Source organism: Meles meles, chromosome X (genome assembly GCF_922984935.1).
Source record: "Meles meles chromosome X, mMelMel3.1 paternal haplotype, whole genome shotgun sequence".
Classification (NCBI taxonomy): Eukaryota; Metazoa; Chordata; class Mammalia; order Carnivora; family Mustelidae; genus Meles; species Meles meles.
The window spans coordinates 132428669-132454881 of NC_060087.1; the positions used below are offsets into that span (position 1 = coordinate 132428669).

The following is a 26213-nucleotide window of genomic DNA, read 5'->3' on the forward strand; positions in this document are numbered from 1 at the left end:
GGGCTCACTGAGGCAGCAGGCCAGTTAGGGTGCCCAGTCTGTGCACTAGCCTGTGGTTTTAAGGTGGAGGGGAATGTAAACTGTGGAGCTGACCAACACCTCCAGCTCAGAGGAAGTTCCAACAGTTCCCTCACCATTTGCTGGTTCCCTTATGTTCTAGTTGCCCTTTGTCTTTTTCTTTTTCCACGGTGGAGAAATCTGCTCCTGATCCCTCAATACTATCTCTCCCTGCTGCAGTTCACAGTGTTGGGGCAGGGGGCAGTTTCCCTTTGTTACTGTGTCCCCATCTCTTTTGCTGTTCTCCATCTTTTGTTCTGCTGAAGCTGTTTGGTCAGCTCCTCATGAGGAGCTGCTCTATAAAATGCATCAGTTGGTGTGCTCTGCAGAAAAGGTGAACTCAAGGTGTTCTTATGTCGCCATCTGGGACCAGAAGCTGTAGTTATACTTCTTTGAAACTTTTAATTTTCATATAATTATACTTTTACCCATAACATAACTTCCCCCAACAGTAATGTTTGCATAACTATTGTACTTATACCTCTTTAAAATTATTTATGGGCACACTGGTACAGAATTTTTCAAGTTCTGGTTTGTTTAAAAATTTTTTTTCTTTTTCTATAAACTCGATATTTGAAACTAGCTTCATTGGGTTTGAAATCCATGGTTCTCACTTTTTTTCTTTGAATTTCTTGAAAATGCTGCTGCATTGCCTTGCCTTATATGTTGCTTTTGGAAAGCCTGATTCAGATTAATTAATTTGCCTTCATGAATTGTTTAATTGTTTTGCTTAGAGACTTTGATGATATATTTTACCTTTCATGTCTAATAATTTTACTAGGATATGTCTTGGAGTTGATAATTTTGGTTTATTTTCCCAGAAACCTAGTGGGACTTTTCAATGGGTAAAGTCTTTCACTTTGAAAATTTTTCTTAGATTATAGATTTAAATCTTTTAGATATTTCTTTGCTTCTCTTTCAATTCATTGATTTCTTTCTGATCCTTTTTCCTTTGTTCTTGGTTTCATTTTCATTCTCTTAGTTATTTTTCTGCCCTTTTCAATGCACCTTATTAAATTTTCTTGAGTCTATTTTCCTTTCGCAACCTTGAAATTTATCTTCACTTCTGAAATAATTTTGTCTCTTTCTTCCATTTATTTTTTGTTTTGATCAATTTTCTCTTTTTTTTCTTGATTTTTTGAAACCTGAATCCAGGTGATTTTTTTTCATACCCCCATATATTTGTCTGCATGTTTTTAAATTCAGTTTGGAATGTCTTATTACAGGGATTTTTTCTGTAAGGAGATGTCTATCAGTTGAGGTATGCTGGATCCTGTTTTCTGATTTTTGGGGGTAATAACTCTATAGATTTACCAAAAGTTACTTCTCACTTCTTTTTATGTCTTGTATTTCTTCCCTAGAAGCCGTACTTTTTCCTTGTACTCTGTTTTCTGGCCTACTGGGACATTTTAAAACATATTTTTTATACTTGAGTTAGATTTTTCTTTCTTTCAAATGATTTTAGATTAAACCTAGACCCATGACTAACTTCCTTATTTCCTACAGTTTTTTTCAGCCTCTCCTAGCTCATTACAGAAGTTTGTGATGCAGCATGAATATGACAGAGTACTTCCTGAAATTTGGTATTTTTTTCTTTTTTTAAAGTATAGTTATATTGATATTTGGGGATTTTTCTACTTTACGTTATGCTTCCCATGTGGTTTAAGTGCCATTTAGAATTTGCTTTTGTTATTTGTATTGATTTTGGAGGAAACATTGAAAGACACAAATCAAGGCAGCCACCATTGTCTTCATCAACCTGGAGAGTCTAATTAGTCTTTAAAAAAGTTTTCCTAACTTAGAAAAACCAGATCCACCGTTCTCTACTTTGTTGAGATCACAAGGTATCATTTTCCTTACCTAACCCTAACCTTCCCACCTTTGCTGATGACACAACAGATCTTGCAGGTGGTCTTAGGTTGTAACTTGCATAAAAGAAAACCTATCCTCAGACACAGGATAGTATACACTTACCTCTTTCTTTCTTATAAAAAGCAGCATTTGTTTTAGATTTTCATTTTAATTCCAGTTAACATAGAATGTAATATTAGTTTCATGTGGTACCATATAGTGATTTAACACTTCCACACAACACCCAGTGCTCATTACAGCAAGAGCCCTCCTTCATGCCCAACCCCTATTTCTCCCATCCCCCCACCCATCTCTCTTCAGGTAACCTCTATAAGTAAGAGTCTGTTTCTTGGATTGCCTCTCTCTCTCTCTCTTTCCCCCCTTTTGTTCCTTTGTTTTGTTTCTTAAATTCCGCATATGAGTGAAATCGTATGGAATTTGTCTTTCTCTGACTGACTTATTTTGCTTAGCATAATACTCTCGAGCTCCATCCATGTCGTTACAAATGGCAAGATCTCATCTTTTCTGACGGCTGAGTAATATTCCATGGTGTGTGTGTGTATGTGTGTGTGTGTGTATACACACCACATCATATATATATATACCACATCTTCTTTATCCATTCATCAGTTGATGACATTTGGGTTTTTTATATAATTTGGCTATTGTTTGGATACTAACCCTTTATCAGATATGTCATTTGCAAATATCTTCTCCCATTCCGTAGGTTGCCTTTTAGTTTTGTTGATTGTTTCTTTTGCTGTGCAGAAGCTTTTTATTTTGATGAAGTTCAAATCATTTATTTTTGCTTTTGTTTTCCTTGCCTCAGGAGACATATCTAGAAAGAAGCTGCTGTGACTGATGTCCAAGAGGTTACTGCCTGTGTTCTCCTCTAGGATTTTAATGGTTACCTGTCTCATATCCACTTTGAGTTTATTTTTGTATATGGTATAAGAAAGTGGTCCAGCTTCATTCTTCTGCATGTTGCTGTTTTCCAACACCATTTGTTGAAGAGACTGCCTTTCCCATTGGATATTTTTTCCTGCTTTGTCAAAGATTAATTGACCATATATTTGTGGGTTTATTTCTGGATTTTTTAATCTGTTCCATTGATCTATGGTGTCTTCTTTTTTTGAGGCTGAACTTTGTTTCTCCTTTGAAGGACCAAGATTGGCTTTTGTTTTCAGATTTGAGTCATTTTATTTTAACATGTAAATTTGAGTACATATAGTAATAGAAGATTTAAAATTCTATACAAATCTTTGTCATTATTCTTTAAAGACTGTGTGCCTTATCGTTTTATGGACAGCAACAACACTTTTTGGTCAGTCAAATTTCTTAGTTTCCTTCTTATTTTTATGGACTAAAATGTCCAGTTTACTTTGAGACTTTATCATATATTCGTTTCTTTAAAAATTATTATTATGTTTTATTTAATGAATACTTGCTCATTTAACAATATAACGTGGTCATAAAGATCATATTCTTATGTGTAACTATGAGGCAGTCATATTTCTAGGTGTTTAATGCCATTCTAATACCAGTTGGTCTTAATCTCTTTTTAGAGCTGATGTTAAAAGTCATTCTTTTAGGATTTGCCTCCCTGATATACTTACTCTTTGATTTTTTATTCATACCAGAAATAAATTCACCCATGTATTAAACTAACAAAAATGTAAAATTGTTTTAATGATTTAAATGGAAGTGTTTCTAAGGAGCAGTTTAAGATTGTGGCTCTATTTATGTCATTTGTAACTTCAGCCATCTGTTGAGCTTACACATGATGCATTCTAATAATTCAATTAAATAGCAAAAGATCATGATACTTTCCATGTGATTTAAGATTGCAGTAGTTGTGCCATGGGAATAAAGAAAATTAAGTGAAAATATAAGGAACTTTAAAATACACAGTGAGAAGATAGTTTGGACTGACTAGATACGGAAGATACAGAATTCTTTTCATAAGAGAGTTGGATAGAGGAATCAGTATTTTCCATATTCTTATTTCCAAAAACCTTTATAATATGATAAGTGAAAAGAGAGCCTTTCTACTAAAAGAGCTGTCCTAACTCTTCTGTTTAGCCACACTTGCATAGGTATTTTCAATTTCTTTGTCTTCAGGACACGTGTGGATAAATTCTTCACGGGCATAGGCATTGTGAAGATAGCGCCAGACTCCTGAGAATTCTGCTGGAATGTCAAAGTCACGGTATTTCTTGGCTGCAACCTAGGGTTTTGGGGGAAAAAAAAAAGTTGGTAGTAAAAGACATCAGTGACATGCCTAGTGTGTAGAAACATATCTCAAAAGTCACGATCATTAAGGACATGTTATCTACACAAAAAATAAACATCTTGGACTTACTGCTTTAATGTTTCATTTACAAATGTAGACAAAGCTATGTGTATGTAATCACATTTATATTTATGCTGTACTTAATTATTAATATGTTTAGAGGAAAGCACAGAAAAAGAGCACATATTTCTGCACTAAACTAAGACTTTGCTTAGGGTCCCAACTGTGTCTTTTAAAAAAATATTTTGTTTATTTATTCGTCAGAGAGAGAGAGGAAGCACAGGCACGAGTACGGGGAGCAGCAGGCAGAGGGAGAAGTGGGCTCCCCATCGAGCAAGGAGCCTGACGCGGGGCTCCCTCCCAGGACCCTGGGATCATGACCTGAGCTGAAGGCAGACGCTTAACTGACTGAGCCACGCAGGTGCGCCAGGTCCAAACTATGTCTTATTTCTTTATGTGTTCTGTGTGTCTGGCATAGGATCTGTGACAGAATAAGTTCTGTTCAATAAGAATTTATTAAATCAATGATTAAATCATCATAAAATTAGTAGCTCACATTATTTATCATTTGCTATGATTCAGACACTGTTCTAGGCATTTTACATGCCTTAATTTAATTTTCTCAACAGTTCCATGAAATGGGTAACATTACCCTTGTTTTATAGATAAGACAGTGGAAAACACCTTCTGATTTCAGGAGAAGCAAGAAGTTTTTATGGTTCCCAGAAAAGATCATTATGGATTTTTCCTCTGGGAGGAAAAAGGAGAGATACACTATGCATAATGATGATGACAAAACCATCATCTAACAATCTCACACTAAACAGTCACTGTGTTTCATGGCGCAATTCCCAAACCCCTCCCAAACCATTGAGCGTGCCCTACAAAGACTTACTTTAATAATGTGCAGTTTGGGTAACAAGCTGCAGTCAGCCAGTGTCAGCTGATCCCCGTCCAAGAACAATCTTCTGGAAACTGTGAGTTCCTCAGGAGTGTCTGGATCAATTTCATCCAGAAGTGGAGTGTTTAAGTAGTCATCCAGACGTTTAAATTCCCTGAGCAGAGATTTTTCAAAATCTGGTGCAAAGAAGTCATAGGGTTACTAATGTTTTGTCTTCGTGACTGAATACATTCTCAATATGCTTTTTTACACATTTAGACATCTTCACATACATGGTATTACTAAACACAGAAGAGTCAGAAGTGGAATCAGAGACTAATAGCTCTCATGACTCAGAAGATAGTAGACCTATTCGAGAATGTTTGTGGTAGGTGTTATGGCTTCAGAAACCTTAAAGGTACACAGTCCTGCAGTTAGTTCACTCCTGGCATATCAATGCTCTAATTGAGCTAAGTTAGTAGTTGCCCTATTGAATCTTGGGTTCTAAATTTAATAAAATTTCATGCAAAGGGATCTCAAAGGAGAGAAGACAGAATCAGAGGAAAAGTGTATTCCCCAACATATAGTACATATTCAGGAAAATCCTATTTTAGCTGAGTGAGACTGTGAGAGTCAGCAAATGTGTGAGAGAAACAGAAATTTAAAGGTATCTTACGCTTATTTGCTTCTTTTTGAGTATTCTTAATGTATGCAGAAAACTTGGCAAAGAGGTTAGAGCCCACATCAAAGGACTCCTTGTTCTTGGGACTCAGGTGCGGATACCTTGAAAAGAAACATCAGTCTATGATTATTCGCACATAACAAGTCAGGGACCAAGTGTCCTGGCTTGCATTTTATTGAGAATGGAGGTTTTGGGAGATTGTGCTGGACATGGAAGACCCTGGATTCTCTCATTGGAAATATATATTTCTGCCAATAACAGAATACTTAATTTCTAAAGTTCACTGGGAAACCAGTTGTGGAGAATTCAAAGCTCATTAACTTGTAGAAACAATATTTTAAATGGCAGTTAGGTCCTCCATACTTGCTCCTAAGAGCCTATTTGGCAGGAGATATGTTGGTAATACATTTTCAAAAATAAGTCATAGGAAAAATATGGTTTTAAATTATTGTAGCTTACATAAAATGAAGGAATATAGAGTGTCCTCTAAAAATGATGTAATAATGTAATTCACCACATTAGGAAATTAAATACCATATGATCATGAATAGATGCAGAAAAAGAGTTCAATGAAAATCAATTCCTATTCACAAAAAACACTCTGTTAGCAACTAGAAATGGTCAGGACAAAAACTTAGTCATCTTCCTTGAGTCCTCTCTTCTCTCCATATCCATATTTGATCTATTAGCAATTCTTGCCAACTTACTTTTCAAATTCTTGCCACCTTACTTCCTTACTTTTCAATTCTTGCCAGCTTACCCAGGGGAGGTGGGGGGGGATGGGCTAGATGGGTGATGGGCATTTAGGAGGGCAATGGGTGAGCACTGGGTGTTGTATGTAAGTGATGAACCACTGAATTCTACTACTGAAACCGTTATTGCACTGTATGTAAACTAAATAGAATTTAAATAAAAATCTGAAAAGAAAACAAATAAACCCCCAAATGTATTCAGAATCTATCCACTTCTCACCACTTCCACTGCTCCGTGACTGATCCAAAGCTTATACTACTGCAACAGCTTCTTGACTATTCTCCCCACTCCCCTGCCTGTCCTCCACACTCTTCGACTATTTTCTACCTGCTGCCAAAGCAATCATGCTAAAAGGTAAGTTGTATCATGTCTCTTCCCTCCTTATTACCCTGCAATGTGTCCATCTTATTCGGACTCAGACCCCAAGTCCTCTCAGTAGTCTGCAAGGACTGATGTGATCTGACCCCATCTTGCCACTCTGCTCTCATTTCCTCCGACTCTTCCGCACTCACTTCACTTGGAACTTACCTCCTTGGTGTTCTTCAAATAGGCCTGACAAGCTTCCGCCTCAAGTCATTTTCACTTTCTCTGCCCTAAATGGAGTCATTTCCCTCATATATGGACATAACCTGCTCCCCCTCTTCCTTCAGTTCTTGTCTTTATAATCTCTTCCTAAGTCAGGCCTTCCTCTGCCTACCCTATCTAACATCGCAACCCTTCCCCTGTCCTTAACACTTGCTATTTCCCTGCCTTGTTTTATTTGTTTTTAGTATTTGGCATCATCTAAAGTAGTTTGTTTTGCTTTAAAGTAGTTTGTTTATTGTCTTCCCCAACTAGAATGTAAGGTCCACAAGGGCAGAGTGTTTTTGCTTGGTTTAATCACTGATATGTCCCAAGTGCCTAGAATAATATCTGACACTTACTAAGTATTCAGTAAATATTTATTGAATAATTAAACTAATTCATTAATTTCCTTAACTTGATAAAATGTATCCATCAAAAACTTTCATCAAGCACCCTATAAATGGAGAAATGTTAGAACTATTTCCCTTAAAATGAGTACAGGATACGAATAATCACTATCATTACTACTCTTCAACATTGTGCTGAATGCACTAACAAATGAAACAAAAAACCATTCTAAATGGTGAGTTTAGAACCATTTACATTAAATTAAGGAACAACTTAATTACATTAACTTTAGAACCATTTACATTAAATTAAGACACCTACAATTGCTTTTCTAGTAGATATTATTTTTGAGGTTCTAGCAAGTTGAGAAAGACAACATAAAGCACTAGTATAATTATTGGAAGAGAAGCAACTATATAATTATATACCTAGAAAACCCAGGAAAATACAGGAAAAATTACTAGAATTAATGAGCTATTCCATTTACATATTTACATATTAATGAGATATTCCATTTACAATACTGATAAAAGTATAAAATATTTAGAAATAACTTAATAGAAAAGGTAGAGAGCCAATATGAAAAAAGCAGAACAAGACAAAGTCTTATCAAAGAACACAAGACTGGCACTTAGGCTGACAACCTAATGTAAATCAGTGGATGAGTAGGTAAAGGAGATGTGGTGCTTATATGCAATATATACTATAATAGTCATAAAAAACAGTAAAGTGATAGTTACTGGAGGCACCTCAGTGGAGGGATTGGGGAGATATTGTCTGAATTGTAAAAACTTGCAACTAATAGATAAATAAGCACAGTATAGTAATTATAGTCAACAAGATGCTATTGTAAACTTCAAAAGTTGCTAAGAGACAAAGTTTTCATTGTTCTCACCACAAAAAAGAAATAATAATAATTATTATTATGTAATGTGATAGAGATATTAATTAACACTACAGTGGTTATCATATTGCAATATATAAATATCAAATCAACATGTTGTATACCTTGAACTTACACAATGTAATATAACAATTATATCTCAATAAAAATAATAAGATGCTACCCAAATACACAAATCATGTTCTCTGATGGGAATCATTTGTATCATAAAAATGAAATTTCATCAAATAGTAATATAAATCCAGTGTAATTTCAATTAAAAGCCTCGTCTTTTTTTTTTAAAAAGTGAGATAAAATTCACAGAACATAAAACCACATGAGCTATTTTAAAATGTACAGTTCAGTGGCTTGTGCAACAATCACTCCTACCTAGTTCCCATTAAGCAGGTACTCCCCATTTACTCCTCCTCTCAGCCCCTGGAACCACTAATCTTTCTGTGTCTATGAATTTGCTTATTCTGGGCATTTTATATGGAATCATATAATATGTGGCCTGTGTGTTTGGCTTCTTTCACTTAGTATGATGGTCAAGGTTCATTCATATTCTAGTATCTATCCCTACCTCACTCTTTTTTATGGCTGCATAATATTTCATTGTATGGATAGACCATATTTTCCTGATCCAATAATCAGTTGATGTACATTTGTGCTGTTTTCATCTTTTGGTTAGTGCAAATAGTGCTGCTATGAACATTGCCTATGTGTTTTTGTTTGAATACCTGTTTTCAGTTCTTTTGAGTGTGTACCTAGGTTGGAAGTGCTGGGTCATATGAGAATGCTATGGTGAAAGTTTTGAGCAACTGTCAGTCCATTGTCCGCATTGGCAGAACTTCTACTGGCAGCGCATGAGAACATTCCAGTTTCGCCACATCTTCCATCAGCACTTGCTATTTTCTGTTTCCTTTCCGAGAGCCAGCTTGGTGGCTCTAAGGTATTATCCCATTGTGGTTTTTTTTCTCATTGTGGCTTTGATTTGCATTTCCCCAATGTTTAATGATGTTAAGCATCTTTCATGGGCTCATTAGCCATTTGCATATATTCTCTAGAGAAATATCTACATAAGTCCCTTGTCCATTTTTAAATTAGGTTGTTTGCCTTTCTGTTGTTGAATTGAAAGAATTCTTTATATATTCTGGATGCTAGACTTTCATCAAATACATGATTTGGAAATACTGTCTCCCATTTTGTGGGTTATCTTTTCACTCTTTTTGATAGTGTTCTTTGATGCCTGAAAGTTTTTAATTTGATAAATTTTAATTAATCTATTTTTTCTTTTGTTGCTTAAACATTTGGTGTCATATCTAAGATTCTATTGCCAAACACAAGTTCCTGAAGATTTACACACAAGTTTTCTTCTAAGAGTTCATAGTTTTAGCCCATACATATAGTTCTTTGATAGACTTTGAATTAATTTTTATTAATTTTTATTTAATCCCAGGACCCTGAGATCATGAGCTGAGCGGGAGGCAGAGGCTTTAACCCACTGAGACACCCAGGCACCCCTCAGGGACAGTTTCTATTAATTTCTTTTTTTCCTGTGAATGGGCCATACTTTCTTGTTTCTTGACATGAATTTTATTTTATTTTATTTTTTAATTAACATATAATCTATTATCAGCCCCAGGGGTACAGGTCTGTGAATCGCCAGGTTTACACACACTTCACAGCACTCACCATAACACATAACCTTCCTAGTGGCCATAACCCCACCACAGTCTCCCTCCCCCCTCCCCCAGCAACCCTCAGTTTGTTTTGTGACATTAAGAGTCTCTTATGGTTCGTCTCCCAGTCCTGTCTTGTTTCATTTATTCTTCTCCTAGCCCCAACACCCCCACGTTGCATCTCAACTTCCTCATGTCAGGGAGATCATATGATAGTTGTCTTTCTCTGATGGACTTATTTCGCTAAGCATAATACCCTCTAGTTCCATCCACGTCATCGCAAATGGTATGAATTTTATTTTTTTCTTGAAAACTGGATACTTGAACATTATAATGTAGAAACTCTGAAAATCAGATTCTCCCATTCCCCAGGATTTGTTGTTGTTGCTTATTGCAGGTATCCTTTATTTGTTTAGTGAATTTTCTGAAGTAATTTAGTAAAGTCTATGTTCTTTGTTGTGTGGGGCCACTGAAATCTTTGTCCCATTATCTTTGGTTAGTTATTGATTTAACAGAGATTTCATTAAACTCCTGGAACCAAAACAAACAAACAAATCTAGAAAGAAATGTCTCTCAGTGTTTGCAGCCTTGCTCTGAGTTGGGGGCACTCCTTCAATGCTTATGTAAGCAGTTTACAGTTTAGCCTTCAGTTTCTGCTTTCCTGGTGTCTGAAGTTCAGTCAGAAGTAAGAATTTAGGATCTTCTCAAGTCTTTTATGAGCACAGGTCTAAACCTGGACATGTGCATGGACTTCTAGAGTCCTTAGCATACATGAAAGTGTTTTGAAGCCTTTATTCCCCCAAGTATCCCCCAAACATCCCAGCCTGTTTCTTCCCAGGCTTTTCAGTTGTCTATTGCTTTCCGCAAGTACTATCCCTTGTCCCATGTAGCAAGGGCTAATGCAACTGCCTTTAAAAGCCTTCCATGAATGCCCCCAAGGAAACTGCCTCAGCCCTGGGGAAGCTGTAAAGTAGGTGAAAAGAGACATACCCTTGACCTACTCCTTCAGGGTGCCACCAGGCCAAACCACACAACCATATTTACTTGACAATAAATCCCGTATCATGTCCTCTGCTACCAGCAACCTGCACCTACCACGTGGACTGCTATCTTTAAGGCTGTTAAAGACTGAGGAGTAGAGGATGGTAAGATAACCTAAAATCCCACAGGCTCTTCTACTAAAATTAAGCTTTTTTTCTTCATTAATATTCCCTTGGCTCTGGTAAATTTTGGGTTATATTCCAGAGTTCTGAAAAAGTTGATTCTGACATTTTTTCCCAAGCTATTCATTGTTTTTATGGAGGGATGGAGTTTTGGAGTTCCTTACTCCACCATTTTCATTGATGTAGGTATTTAACAGGTTTTAAAAATTTAGACAAACTTTGGGTTGCCTGGGTGGCTCAGTGGGTTAAAGCATCTGCCTTCGGCTCAGGTCATGATCTCAGGGTCCTGGGATCGAGCCCCACATCGGGCTCTCTGCTCAGCGGGGAGCCTGCTTCCCCCTCTCTATCTGCCTGCCTCTCTGCCTACTTGTGATCTCTGCCTGTCAAATAAATTTTAAAACAAGTATAATTAAAAAAAGAGAAAAAAGTATATTTTAGCATTGTTTGTAATGCCAAACAGTCTTTCATTTGTTTCCCTAACTATGGTAACTGTTACAAACAGGTAATTATTGCGTCCTTCTTACTGTTATCCTTTAAAGAAACAGTAGTTTTTATTCCAGTTATCCAGTTCCTGCTCCACCATGATATATTGAGTGTGTCACGGAGTGTGTGGAAAAAACTTGTCTTTGTATTTTTTTAGGTTTTTCACTCATTTTTAGTTTATTTTTGTGTATGGTATTAGGAAGTGGTCCAGTTTTATTCTTTTGCATGTGGCTGTCCAGTTTTCCCGACACCATTTGCTGAAGAGACTCTTTTTTTCCCACTAGGTATTCCTTCCTGCTTTGTCAAAGATTAGCTGACCATAGAGTTGTGGGTTCATTTCTGGGCTCTCTATTCTGTTCCATTGATCTATGTGTCTTTTTTCTTTTCTGAATTTTCAAATTTCCTTTTTTAAGGTTTTTATTTACATTATAGTTAGCTGACATATAGTTTAACATTGGTTTCAGGAGTAGAATTTAGTGATTCATCACTTACATAGAACACTCAATGCTCATCACAACATTAACCTTCCTTAATACCCATTATTTTGTGTCTGTACCATACTGTCTTGATCTCTACAGGTTTGTAATGTAACTTCAAATCTGAAATTGTGATGTCTCCAGAAACAGACCTATAAATACAGAGTACAAACTGCTGGTTGCCAAAGTGGGGGGATGGGCGAAAATGGGTGAAGGGGAGTGGGAGATACAGACTTCCAGTTATGGAATGAATAAGTCATGGGAATAAAAGGCACAACATAAAGAACATAAAAAATACTCTGGGGGTGCCTGGGTGGCTCAGTTGGTTAAGCATCCAATTCTTGGTTTCAGCTCACATCATGATTTCAGGGTTGTGAGATCCAGCCCTTGGGGCTTCCTGCTCAGCAGGGAGTCTGCTTGGGATTCTCTTTCCTGTCCCTCTGGCTCTCCCCCTGCTTGCTTGCTCTCTCTCTCTCCAAAATAAATAAAACCTTTACAAAATACTTTGGTATTTTACATCTAACTTTTTAAAAAGATTTATTTATTTATTTGGCAGACAGAGACAGCGAGAGAGGGAACACAAGCAGGGGGAGTGGGAGAGGAAGAAGCAGCCTTCCCACCAAGCAGGGAGCCCAATGCAGGACTAGATTCCCGGACCCTGGGATCATGACCTGAGCTGAAGGCAGACACTTAATGACTGAGCCACACAGGCACCCCTATATCTAACATTTTTATGTATTTGAAGTTCAAGGGGGAAGCTTATAAATGATAGACATTATACTTCCCAACCTGCAGAGCTTAGAAATCAGACCGAATCAAAGGCTATTTCAAATTTGAAGATCTTGTGAGGCTCTACAATAAAACAAGTCTAATTTCTATCAGTATAAATGTCCCCAAGCTTCATTATGGCTGAAATTCCCTGCCTTTCCCAGGTTTCCAAATCTATCCTTTGCCCTTTCCTAATATATTACATACATCTAATAAAGTTTTAATAACTTTACATATATTAAATAAGTAATACTGTAAAAAAGTTTTGTTGTCATGTATAGAGTAATCATGGGGATTTTGTAAACGTTTCTAGAAAAACAGCAAAAAAGAAGTCCAACAGTGAAAAACAGTTAGATATCTAGAAGTAAGAATACTCAATCTGTAATATAAGGCAATAAAATAGATGTTCTCAAAAACAGTAATATCATGTGAAATGCTGTACCTTGGAGGAGCCAGTGTCTGCTCTAGAAACTCCTCAATTTTAATGAAGTCTGTTTTCAACTCCTTGTTATACACCAGAAAGGGAGGGTTGGTACCTGGGGCTAAGTCCTTCAGCTCTTCAGGCTTTCTATGATTATTGAAAATAAGCAGAGTTAGGCCTCTAGATAAAGTACACATACACAAACACAAACACAAGCATTATATTGGTGTCTACTGATTTCAATCTCCAGAATGAAACATGTCCTGATTTCTCTTACCTGGTCATGTCAACAGTAGTCACATTGAATTTAACTCCTTTAAGCCAGAGGATCATAAAAAGGCGTTGGCAAAAGGGACAGTTTCCAATACTCTCCCCATCACTTCCAGCCTGTTAAGATAAAGGAAGGCCTCATTCATTCATATGCTCAAGTATGTATTGAGTGCCTAGTGGGAAATGAGCCAGTTGCTCGAGATGAAATTGGAAGCCCTTAATCTCATGGATCCTACCACCTGTGGGCAGACAGATATAATGAATCAAATAAGTTTATTGTATTTAAAGTGACAAGTTTAATGAGTACATAATAATAATAGCTAATTTTATATGGTACCAGAATTTATATAAACATTTCCTATTGATGGGCGTTTCAGATGTTCCAATATTTTTGCTACGCTGAATGCTTCAGCAGCAAATACTTTTGGACATATCATTTGTTGCACTTCTGACATTATATCTTTGGAATTAATATTCAAAATGAGAATGTTGAAAAAAGAGCAAGTGCATTTTTCATTTCAATAGATCCTGCCAAATTTCCTTCCTGAAAGTCATTTTCCATATGCTTATTGCCGATTTTATTTCCTTATTTCGTGAAGTATTTGTTAAAGACAAACTTTCATTTTCTCTATCAAAGTGATATTTTTCTTACTGATTTGAAAAAATTTATTTATATATTAAAGATATTAACACTTTTGATACACATTACAGGTACCTTAAAGCATGGTTTATGTAAAAATTAAATTTTACATGACATCTATTACTCAGTTTTTTCTGATCTCCTTACACTGTCATTATATACATTAAGATTACAAAAAATAAAAATTAAAAACAAAAAAAAATCCCAACCCTTTCTTATTTTGTTTTATTATAAAGATGTTCTTCTGTGTTTTCTTTTAGTATCTTTAGGCTTTCAGTTTTTGCATTTGTTTCCTCTATTTGGAATTTATTTTGGCACCAGGAATATATTGGTATTCTAGCTTTTGTACTTAAATTAAAAAAAAAATGGTTAATAGATCCATTACCCTGATGCCAAAACCAGACACTACAGAAGGAAACTATAGGCCAATACCCCTGATAAACATAGATGCAAAAGTCCTCAACAAAATACAACCAAATAACATTCAACAATACATTAAAAGGACAATTCACCATCATCAAGTGGGATTTGTTTCAGGGATGTAAGGATGGTTTAAAATTCATAAAACAATCAATGTGATACAGGATATTAACAAAAGAAAGAATAAAAACCATATGACTATCACCTCAATAGATCAGAAAACCCTTTTGACAAAAGATAACATCCATTCATGATAAAAACTCTCAACAAAGTTGGTTTGAAAGGCACATATCTCAACATAATAAAGTTCATATATGAAAAACCCATAGCTAACATCATAACCAATGGTCAAAACTGAAAGCTTATCCTCTAAGATCAGGAACAAGAAAAGGATGTCCACTCTCACCGATTTTATTTATTTATTTTTATTTCTTTTCAGCGTAACAGAATTCATTGTTTTTGCACCACACCCAGTGCTCTATGCAATGCGTGCCCTCCATAACATAATAATGGAAGTCCTAGCTGCAACAGTCAAACAAGAAAAAGAAATGAAAGATACAACTTGATAAAGAAGAAGTAAAACTGTCACCATTTGCAGATAGCATAATATCCTTTGTGGAAAACTCTAAAGACTCCACCAAAAAACTAACAGAACTAACAAATAAATTCAGCAAAGATGCAGGATACAAAATTATTATACAGAAATCTGTTGCATTTCTATACATCAATAATATAGTAACAGAAATAGAAATTAAGAAAACAATCCCATTTACAATTGCATGAGAAAAAACCTATTTGGGATGCTTGGGTGGCTCAGTCAGTTGAGTGTCCAACTTTTGATTTCAGCTCATATCTTGATCTCAGGGTCATGAGTTCAAGCCCCATGTTGGGCTCCATCCTAGGTGTGGAGCCTACTTAAAAAAAATACCTGGGAGTAAATTTCACAAGGAGCTGAAAGACCTATACTCTGAAAATTATAAGACACTGATGAAAGAAATTAAAGATAACATAAACAAATGGAAAGATATATTGTACTCATAGATTGGCAGAATTAATATTGTTAAAATTTGTTAAAATGTCTATAGTATGCAAAGCAATCTACAGATTCAATGCAATCTCTATCAAATGCTAATGGTATTCTTCACAGAACTGGCACAAATAATTGTAAAATTTGTATGGAATCACAGAAGACCCTGAATAACCAAAGCAATCTTGAGAAAGAACAGAGCCACAAGTATCATGTTCCGACTTCAAAGTATACTACAAGACTATACTAATCAATATAAGAATAGACACGTAGATCAATGGAACAAGATAGCCCATAAATAAACCCATGCTTATAAGGTTAGTAAATCTATGACAAAGGAGGCAGGAATATCCAATGGGGAAAAAGCAGTATTTCAATAAATTGTGCCGGGAAAACTGGACAGCTAAAAAATGCAACAGAATGAAACTGGACCACTTCTTTTTTACACCGTACACGAAAATAAACTCAAAATGGATTAAAGGCCTAAATGTAGGAGTTAAAACCATAAAATTCCTAGAGGAAAACACAGGCAATAATCTCTTAGACATCAGCTTTAGCAACGTATTTATGGCTATGTCTCCTGAGGCAAGAGAAGCAAGCAAAAATAAGCTATTGGGACTACACCAAAAATGAAAAGCTTTTGCACAGCAAAAGAAACTTTTAATGAAACAAAAAGACAACATCTGGAATGAGAAAAGATATTTGCAAATAATATATCTCATTAGGGGATAATATCCAAAATATGTTAAGAACTTATACAACTGGGGCGCCTGAGTGGCTCAGTTGGTTAAGCATCTATCTTGGGCTCAGGTCATGATCCCAGAGTCCCGGGATTGAGCTCCTTGCTCAGCAGGGAGCCTGCTTCTCCCTCTGCCCCTCACCCTGCTTGTGTGCTCTCTCTTGCTCCCTCACTCCTTCGTGCATGCTCTCCCTCTCAAATTAATAAATAAAATCTAAAAAAAATAACTTGTACAACTGAACACCAAAAAATCCTGAATAATCTGATTAACAATGAAGACTTAATAGATATTTCTCCAAAGAAGACATCCAGATGGCCAAAAGATACATGAAAAGATCCTCAACATCACTCATCGTCAGGAAAATGCAAATTAAACCCACAATGATAGATCCCTTCACACAAGTCAGAATGGCTAGTATCAGGAAGATAAGAAATAACAAGGTATTACCCAGAGAAAATGAAAACATTAATTTGAAAAGATATATGAACCCCTACATTTACTGAAGCACTATTTACAATAAACCAAAATATGAAAGCAACCCAAGTGTCTATCAATAGATGAATGGAATATTATTTGGCATAAAAAAAGAATGAGAGCTTGTCATTTGTGACAACATGGGTGAACACAGAAGATCTTATGGTAAGTGAAAAAAGTCAGACAGAGCTTTCTCTGCTCTGTCTGACTTTTTTCACTTACCATCTGGTTTCAGTTATATGTGGAATCTAAAACACGAAACAGTAAGGAAGCAAATAAACAAAACCCCCAAACAAACTCAATCTCTAAATATAGAGAACAAACTACTGGTTGCCAGAGGGGCAGTGGGTGGTGGTAGGCAAAATAGACAAAGAGAATTAAGAGGTACAAACTTTCGGTTATAAAGCAAATACGTCATGGAGATGAAAAGTACAGCATAGGGAATATACTCAATAATATTGTAATAATGTTGCTTGGTGACAGATGTCAACTACACTTATGATGGGCACTCAGTAATGTATAGAATTGATGAATCAATATGTTGTATACCTAAAACTAATATAACATTATATGTTAACTATACTTCAATAGTAAGAAAAATAATGGTGAAAAATAAAGAGCATCTTTTGCTCACTGACTGAAAACAACATAATTTTCTGCTTTGAACTTTTATGTATACTTTGAGTTTATCTATGGTCCCCTACACTTCACTCATCCATTTACTCTCCCAATAAATACTTACTGAACAAATAATGTATTGAAAATAGATCAGTTATTCCATATACATATACAATATACATTATATATAACAGATATTAAAAAATAATCTTCCAAATTAACTTACTTTTAAACTGAGATAAAATCTTTGAAGGAAAGATGGATGTGCATGTTATGAGAAAAACACACTCTATATGGGGTCTGTTAGGGTAGGCCTTTCTGCGGAAGTGGCGATTGAACTCAGTTCAAAGAATAAGAGCTAACTAGGTGAATAGGCACAAAGAAGGCATTCTAAACAGCAAATAGCATATCCAAAAGCCTTGAAGCATGCTTGAGCATGGCATTATAAGGAACTGAAAGAAGGTCAATATGGCTGGGATTCAGAAAGAGAAGAAGAAAAAAGAAAAATTCAACAAATTGAGCTACATGAAAGCTAAAATCTGCTTTTCATAAGAACTGTAAAGAAAATGAAAAATGTTTGTACCCAAAATATAGAAAATATATGAATAAAGAACTCTTACAACTTAATGACAAACTATGTAACTTAAAAATGAGCACGAGATTTAAACACTGTAGGAAAGAGACATGAAAAACTGCTCAACATCATTAGTCAACAGGGAAATGAAAATTAAAAGCACAAGATACCACTACACACACATTGGAATAGTTGAAATTTAAAAGACTGACCATACCAAGTATCACCAGGAATTTGGAGCAATCAGAACTGATACACTGTGGTTGAGAGTGTAAAATGGCACAAGTGGTTTATAAAGAGTTTGTCAAAGTTAAAAATGTACCTACCACATGACCCATTAATTTTAATTCTAGGTATTTATCCAAGAGAAGTGAAAGCATATGGCCATAGAAAGACTTGCACATGAATGTTTATAGCAACTTTATTCATAGTAGCCAAAAAACTGGAAACAACCCAAATGCCCTTCAGCAATAGAAAAGAATGAGATATTGATGCACATAACAATATGGGAAATCTCCAAAATAATTACGCTGAGTGAAAGAAGCCAAACAAAAGTACATATTGTACAATTCAATCTATAGAAAATCCTCGAAAATACAAATCAATGTATCCTGACAGAAGGCAGATAAACGATTTCCTGGTAGGGAGTAGTGGGGTACAGTGGGGGAAAACTGACTGCAAAGAAACACAAAGAAAGTTTCTGAGGTAATAGATATATTGTATATTTTGATTGGATTAGTGGTTGCATGTGCATATATATTTGTCAAAAGTCATTGGATGATGCACTTAAAATAGGTGCATTTTATTTTATGTAAATTATACATCAATAAAGTGCATTAAAATATAAAATTTCAAGCAGTAGATTAATCCCCCTGTGGTATCATGCAGGCATTGCAAAAGTTGCAGTGACAAGGTTAGGATGTGACAGTGGAAGGGGTCAAGGGTATGAGAGGCCAGAGTACTGGAAGAGTCATCTATGTAAATATTGAAATCACCAAGAATTATGATAGGAATAGTGTTGGAGTGACAATGATCCAGAAGCTAAAAAACCTCAAGGAATAGGGGAGAGTGACCTGGTGATTGGAAGACTACTATAACAAGGAAGGGTAGTGGGTGGTTTAGTCTGATTTTATTAGACTCAACCTAGATATTTCTTTGTATGGGGGAGGTAGAATGGACTGGAAGCAGGAATGAGGAGCAAGGATACGTAAAGGGTACCTACCTTATTTCCAGGTTCAATGGTGAGAAGAATGAGGAAGAAAAGGTAGCCACTTCTTCTGAGGGCTATGGCTGATACAGTGTCTCGTGGGAAATCCAGCCTTTAGACACTTCAATCTCAACATGTCACAAAATGGATTCCTTCCTTTTTCTTTACTCCACTCACTGACCTCCTCTTTCTTTAGGGCTCCTAATCCTGCACATGACACTGCTATCTGCTATGGACTGAAATGTACTCTTCTAGAATCATATTTTGAAACCCTAACCTTCAACGTGATAGTATTTGGAGGCCAGGCCTTTGGGAAGTAATTAGGTTTATATGACCTCATGAGAATGGGGCCCTCATGATGGGATTAAGTCCTTTATAAGAAGAGACCAGGAAGCTTTCTCTCTTCTCTCCTTCTCTTCTCTCTGCCCACCATGCAAAGACACTGAGAAAGCAATCATCTATAAGCCAGGAAAAGATTTCTTACCAGAACCTGACCACACTGGCACCTTGATCTTGAACATACAGCCTATAGAACTAAATATCTGTTGTGCAAGCCACCAAGTCTCTGCTTTTTGTTATGACAGCCTGAGAAGACAAGACACTATCTACTGAGTTGCCCAAATTAGAAACTTGAGGATAATCTTTCTGCTTCATTCTCAAATTGAATTCAACACTAATTCTTGTCAGTTTTACCTATAAATATCTATAAATACGTTTAGTTCTTTCATTTGCCATGGCTATTACATCATTCATTCATTCAATATTTATTTGATGCTTACTATCTGTTCAACACTGTTAGGTGCTAGCTACCCAAGTCCAAGCCATCAATGTATCTTATCTATTGGACTCACTGATTGATTGATTGATTGATATTTATTTCTGCTTTTGCTTTAGTCTGTAAAAGAAAGTAAAGGGTACTTTTCACCTTACAGCTTCTCTGATCTGTTATTTCTAGCACTATTAAGGTCCCAGAAGGCCTGGGCAAAATCCTAATTTTTTGGACAAATTTTCCTTTCCCTGACAATGAGCACAACAGAGGAAATGATGGTTACTGTTGTTCTTTTGTGATGTCAGGGAGTGAAGAGCTATGGGAAGAGGTACCCAACCTTGGCAGCTGTGTTTCTTTTGTAACGGAAGTCAAACTAAGGATCCAATCAAAACTGGGGCCAGTGAGTAGAATCGTGATTATGGGTGGGAGGCAGGAAGAAGAATGGAGTCTGATAATAGATACAGCAGGAAGGGTGGATTGCCTTTGGCAAAAGGAAAGGCAAAACACTGAGATGTAAAAAACAAAACAAAACAAAACAAAACAAAACACTGAGATGTGGGGGAAATGCAGTCAAGTTTTACAGGAAAACTGAGGTTTTTTTTTTCCTGTTAATAATATGATGATTTAAAGTGCCATCACAGAAAATTTTAGAATGTAAATTCCGTAGCCTGATTGATGAATTACCACCTCTTAAGTATATATAGCTGGCAAAGACAGGATGTGATCATTCACAAAAACAACTTTTATCTTTTTGTTTGTGATATAAGTTTCTGAAGATGAAAAATAAAATGTCACAATATCTGACATTTATTGAGTGTTTACTATGTTAACAACTACAGTGTTTTATATATTTGTTTTATTTAATCCTCACAGTGAAGATGATCCCATGAGGTAGGTTCTGTTAACACTCTTGTTCTGCAGGTGAGGGAAATGTTGCTCAGAGAACTGACTTGTTAAAGTGCACTTCTCATGTAGCAGGTCCAGGACTGTCTACTCTGAAACCCAAACTCTTAAACACTGTTTCTCCCATCTAATAGTTCTGTTGTATAAAAAAATTAGTCAGTTTTTGTGATAGTCTTTATGATAGTTCTAAGAGAGTTTGAAAATGGTCTGAAAATTCAGAGAAAGGTATGATCTCTTTTTTCTTTTCCACTTTTGTTTTTTTCAACTTTTGTTGTTGTTGTTAGGGTTAGGGTCTGTGCCTTGTATTTTGCTGTTCAGAGATCCCTCCAGAGAGTAAAATCCCACACTTCTGCTGAGGTTAGTGTTAAGGTTAGGGCTTAAGAATTAGGGGTTAGTTTAGGGCTTGGGCATGTGCCTGGTGTTTTGCCATTCAGAGATCTCTTCAGAAGGTTAGGGTTATGGTTAGTTTTAGGGTTAGGGATTATAGTTATGGGTTATGGATTATGGATTAGGGTTAGGATATGTGTCAGATATCCTGCCATTCAGAGACCTTTCCTAAAAATAAAACCCCACACTTCTGCTGGGATGAGAATAAACATTGCAATCATTTATCAAGCTGAAGCAAGGAGGGATTTGGGGCTCTAGATACTCTTTACATAGATATTGAATTTATTTTTATCTTTCTATCCCTACCTTCACACCCATCTTCAGAAATATTACCAATTCTTTTTTTTTAGAGAGACAGAATGAGAGAGGGAGGGAGACAGGGGAGAGGGAGAGAGAATGAGGGACAGAGAGAATCTTAAGTAGACTTCATGCCCAGTGTTGAGCCCAACGTGGGGCTCAATCTCACAACCCTGAGACCATGACCTGAGCCAAAATCAAGAGTCAGATCCTTCACCAACTGAGCCACCCAGGTGCCCCAATACTACCAATTCTTAAATATTTGGGGTCATCTCTAGGAAAACTAGGCCGCTTCTCAACATTTCTTATCATGTGTTCAGTAAGCCTTTTTCTCGGATCAAGGGTTAGGGTTAGGGTATGTGCCTGGAATTTTGCAGTTCAAGAACTCACCAGAGAATATAACCCCAGACTTCTTCTGGGCTTGGGTTTAGTGTTATAGTTATATTATATGCCTGGTATTTTGCAGTTTAGAGACCTCTCCAGAGTGTTAGGATTAGTGTTAGTATTACAGTTAGGGTCAATTTTAGGGATTAGGTTTAGGGATTAGTATTTACAGGTTAAGATTAGGGTTAGGGTATATGCCTGGTAATTTCCAAATCAGAGACATCACCAGAGGACAAAATCCTAGACTTTTGCTAGTGCAAGTGTAAGGGTTGGGTCAGAGTTATATTTAAGGTTTGTTTTAAGGTTAGGGTATGTGACTGGTATTTTCAGTTCAGAGACCTCTCCAGAGGGTTAGGGTGTGCTGTTAAGGGTTAGGGTTAGGGTTAGTTTTAGGGTTTTGGTGAGGGATAGCATTTGGGTCAGGGTTAGTGTTAGGGTTAGGGTTAAAGTTGGGGTTAGGGCTTAGGGGTTAGCAGTCAGGGATTAGGGTACGTGCCTGATATCCTCCAGTTCAAAGATCCCTCCTGAGAATAAACTCTGTGATTTTGGGTTTAGAATAAACATGGCAACCATCTACCAGTTGAGACAAGGAGGGTATTTGGAACTCTAAATATTCTTTAGTTAGATGTTCCATTGATTTTTCTGTTTTTATCTCTACCTTCACAGCCGTTTTCAGTAGTACTACCAATTCTTAAAAGTTTGGGGTCTTCTCCAGGATAATTAGAATGTTTCTCAGTTTTCCTTGTCATGTGTTCAATAAGCCACTTTCTCTAATCAGAGTTTAGAGTTAGGGTAGGGTTAGTTATGTGCCTGGTTTTTTTGAGTCCAGAGACCAATCCAGTGGGTTAAAGTTAGGGTTAGTGATTAGGGGTTTGGGGTCAGGGGTTTGGGGTTAAGGTATGACATAAAAAGGGTTTGACACATTCAGAATTTTGGCAGAACTGTTAAGTTCTATAACTTTATGTAAAAATCTTTAGAGTGTTTGGTAGAGATCACAAAATCTATTTATCAATGAGCAACAAACCAGTAAGATAAAGTCTGCATTTAGAGAAAATAAAATGTATGTTAGAAAGCCTTTGGGGAGGTTGGGGCAACCTGAGGGTTTTGAAGGGTCAGGGGTGGGAGGTTGGGGGAACAGGTGGTGGGTAATGGGGAGGGCACGTTTTGCATGGAGCACTGGGTGTTGTGCAAAAAGAATGAATACTGTTACACTGAAAAATTAAATAAAAGGAAAAAAAAAAAAAGAAAGCCTTTGGTGGGTAATAGGGAGGGCACATACTGCACGGAGCACTGGGTGTGATGCCAAAACAATGAACACTGTTATGCTGTAATAAACAAATTAAAAAAAAAAAAGAAAGCCTTTTGTTCTTAGTTCATAGTTAAAAATCTTACCCAAGTTATTCAGTGTTGAAAGACAATGTTTTCACTGATTACATTAAAGCACACAGGTGGTGTGATATAAAGTTTTTTGTTTTGGGGTGATACAAATTCTTAATTGTGACAGGAAAGTCCTTAATTTCTTGTAGGTATCCCATCAATGATATTGGAAAGAAGTTGTGGTAGGGTTTTTAAGGACAGCCAGAGGTAGCTGGGGAAATCACAGACTCTTTTAATCTTTAGAAAGAAACAGCAGCGGGGCACCTGGGTGGCTCAGTGGGTTAAGCCTCTGCCTTCAGCTCAGGTCATGATCTCAGGATCCTGGGATCGGGCCCCACATTGGGCTCTCTGCTCGATGGGGAGCCTGCTTCCCCTCCCTCTCTGCCTGCCTTTCTGCTAACTTGTGATCTCTCTCTGTCAAATAAATAAAATCTTAAAAAAAAGAAACAGCAGGATTTATAATTAGATACCTTTGATAAAGAGTAGTGCTTTTTAAACTCACTCATTAACATTTTTCCTGTCTCTCAATCCTTATGTCCCATCTCCATATTTTGTATGAAAGTTCTAGAGATCTATGGAATACATCTTAAAGCAAATCAAAACAAATACCTGTACCAGATGATACTCAATGTTCTTTCAGAAAATCTATAATTTGTATCAATGTCATTAGATAACATCAAAAGGATTCCACCTGATGAAATTCTGGAAAAATTTACTAAAGGTTTGCCAAATTGAAAACAGTTGAATAAAATTAGATGTAACTATTTTAACGAATTGGAATCCTAACCTTGCCATTCACTAGCTATGTGACCCTAGACAAAGTTACTTAGATATTCTTTGTTTTATTTTCTGTATCCATAATTAGAGCTAATAATAAACCACCTAACACAATGCCTGACATATAGTAAGTACTCAACAAACGATTAGTTATTTTAACCTGAAAATTATTATTTAATTCAACATTTGTTCCTTCAATGTGTGAGTCACTAACATCTCCTGTCCAGATTAATATCCAAATATGGGAGTTCTATGAGGATGAACACATAGATAAATGCCAACAACTAGGTAGGGGTGTTTGATTGGATTGAATGAGTAGTTTAGACTAAAGGAACACTTTAGTTTGCCTGTGAAGAGACATTACATCTGGTTTGAAATTGGTAGATGTAAAAAGCCAGTTAGGAAATCAAGGCTTTTTAATACTGTGTCTGAGCGGTCACATGTTTGGCTAAAATCCAGAGATAAGAGAAGTAGCCCCATAGTCCAACACTCACTTGGATTATTTTGCTATGTAGGAATTCAAAAAGCACTCCATAATTCTGAAAGGGCAGGTTGAATATGTCCTTTGTGTATATATGTGACCATTTGTTAAATATTTTTAAATGATTGTGAAAGTATTACTTCAGCTAACAGATGTTTAAACTAACATTTCGTGAAAACATACCTTATTTCATGCCTTTGTAAGTCATCAAGAGATGTGGTTTTAGAGGAAAATTACTTAAACTTTATTGCCTTCGCTTAATTACCTAGAGATGAGCACAATATTACTATAATGACAAGTACTACTACTGTTACTCCTAGTCATGGTACTACTTCTAATAGTACTATTAATGTAAGTTATTAGGACTAAATGAGGTAATATATATACATATAAATATGTGTAATATATGTGAAGTGCTTAGATATGAGAGTTTGTTATGATTATTATCATTCTGGACACCTCTAATAGTCAAGGAGAATATAGAAGAAAAAATAATTAATATAAACAAAGTTTTAGGAAACTGTAATTTCTACCTGTAATAATCCAAACAAAATTATTATTTTTCTTGATGAGTTAATTTAGAAACACATGTTCCTTTCTCCCACTTAGGGGTTTTCCAAAGGGCTTTTCTCAAAAGTTAAGGCATTACAAAAAAACCCCAATGCAGACCATAAAGAGGAAACACGACATTCTAAAACGCGTCTTCCTCATGCAAACTCCTGACCGTGTGCTCCCATAGTGTCCGTGTGACTCCACGGTGAGCTTCATCAATTGTGGGAGAATTTTAGAAAGCTCTGTCTGGACTGTGTGTAGGATTGGGGCACCTAGCCCATTTTTGGCCTTCTTCTTTCCCCATTTAGGCCTTCCAAAACCCATTTCATAAAACACATATTGCAAAAGCTAGAAAGCCCTTAAGGATCATTTTGTCAGTTTTGTTCATCGTACAGATGAAGAAACAAGGGTCCAGAGAAAAGGAGAGATTTGTCCAAAGTTACATAGGAAGCCGCCAAGAATATAATTTAATTGTTCAGACTAGCAATCAGTCTAGTGCTCTTTCTACAATATATCTTTGCCTTTTTCAAAAAATGTGTTTTCCTAGTGTCATCTAAGAACAGCCATTCATACATCAAGTACTCACAGGAGGAATATAATTACAAAATTATTTCTTATCTCTAGCCCAAATATTGACTTATTTTTAGAATCTAAGGCACAGTGTCAAGAAATAATACATTACATATGCGATTATTATAGCTAGAAGACGTACCTTCACAAAAAGCTCAATTTCAGGATCGGCCATCTTTCTGTTTTTACTACCAGTTGTCAATCCCCTGTCTCTTGCAGAGTTCACAGTACTCGTGCACTATTGTCTTCCAGTTTTGTCCAAAGGCTCGGATAAAGCTTGTGCTTTAAGAGGAGAGTCCAGCTCGTAGTAGACTGAGTCAGAGCTGGGGCCAGTCTCTCTTCTCAAGAGGTGGGGTGCAGAGAATTCTAGATTGTTGAGAGCAGTTCTTGGATTTGTTTTCCTTCTTCCTCTTGACTTAACATTCGAATCAAGGAGGAGCTG

General features: G+C 36.3%; 1 protein-coding gene across 1 annotated transcript; it reads right to left on the bottom strand.

Annotated features, from left to right (window-relative positions):
- Positions 1 to 3083: 3083 nt before the first annotated feature.
- CLIC2 (chloride intracellular channel 2) lies at positions 3084 to 26008 on the bottom strand. The gene is made up of 6 exons (XM_045995322.1): positions 25914 to 26008; positions 13582 to 13691; positions 13326 to 13451; positions 5758 to 5864; positions 5097 to 5278; positions 3084 to 4135 (listed from the first exon to the last, which is right to left on the bottom strand). Exons 1-6 carry the CDS (start codon positions 25944 to 25946, stop codon positions 3974 to 3976), a joined length of 720 nt encoding a protein of 239 aa, XP_045851278.1. The 5' UTR covers positions 25947 to 26008; the 3' UTR covers positions 3084 to 3973.
- Positions 26009 to 26213: the final 205 nt, after the last annotated feature.

Coding starts and splice junctions, on each gene's coding strand:
- CLIC2 (XM_045995322.1), bottom strand. CDS start 25,946: ATGGCCGATCCTGAAATTGAGCTTTTTGTGAAG. Junction 13,692..25,913: donor AAATTGAGCTTTTTGTGAAG/GTACGTCTTCTA, acceptor TTATCTTAACAG/GCTGGAAGTGATGGGGAGAG. Junction 5,279..5,757: donor TCAAAAAGAAGCAAATAAGC/GTAAGATACCTT, acceptor TCTTTGCACCAG/ATTTTGAAAAATCTCTGCTC.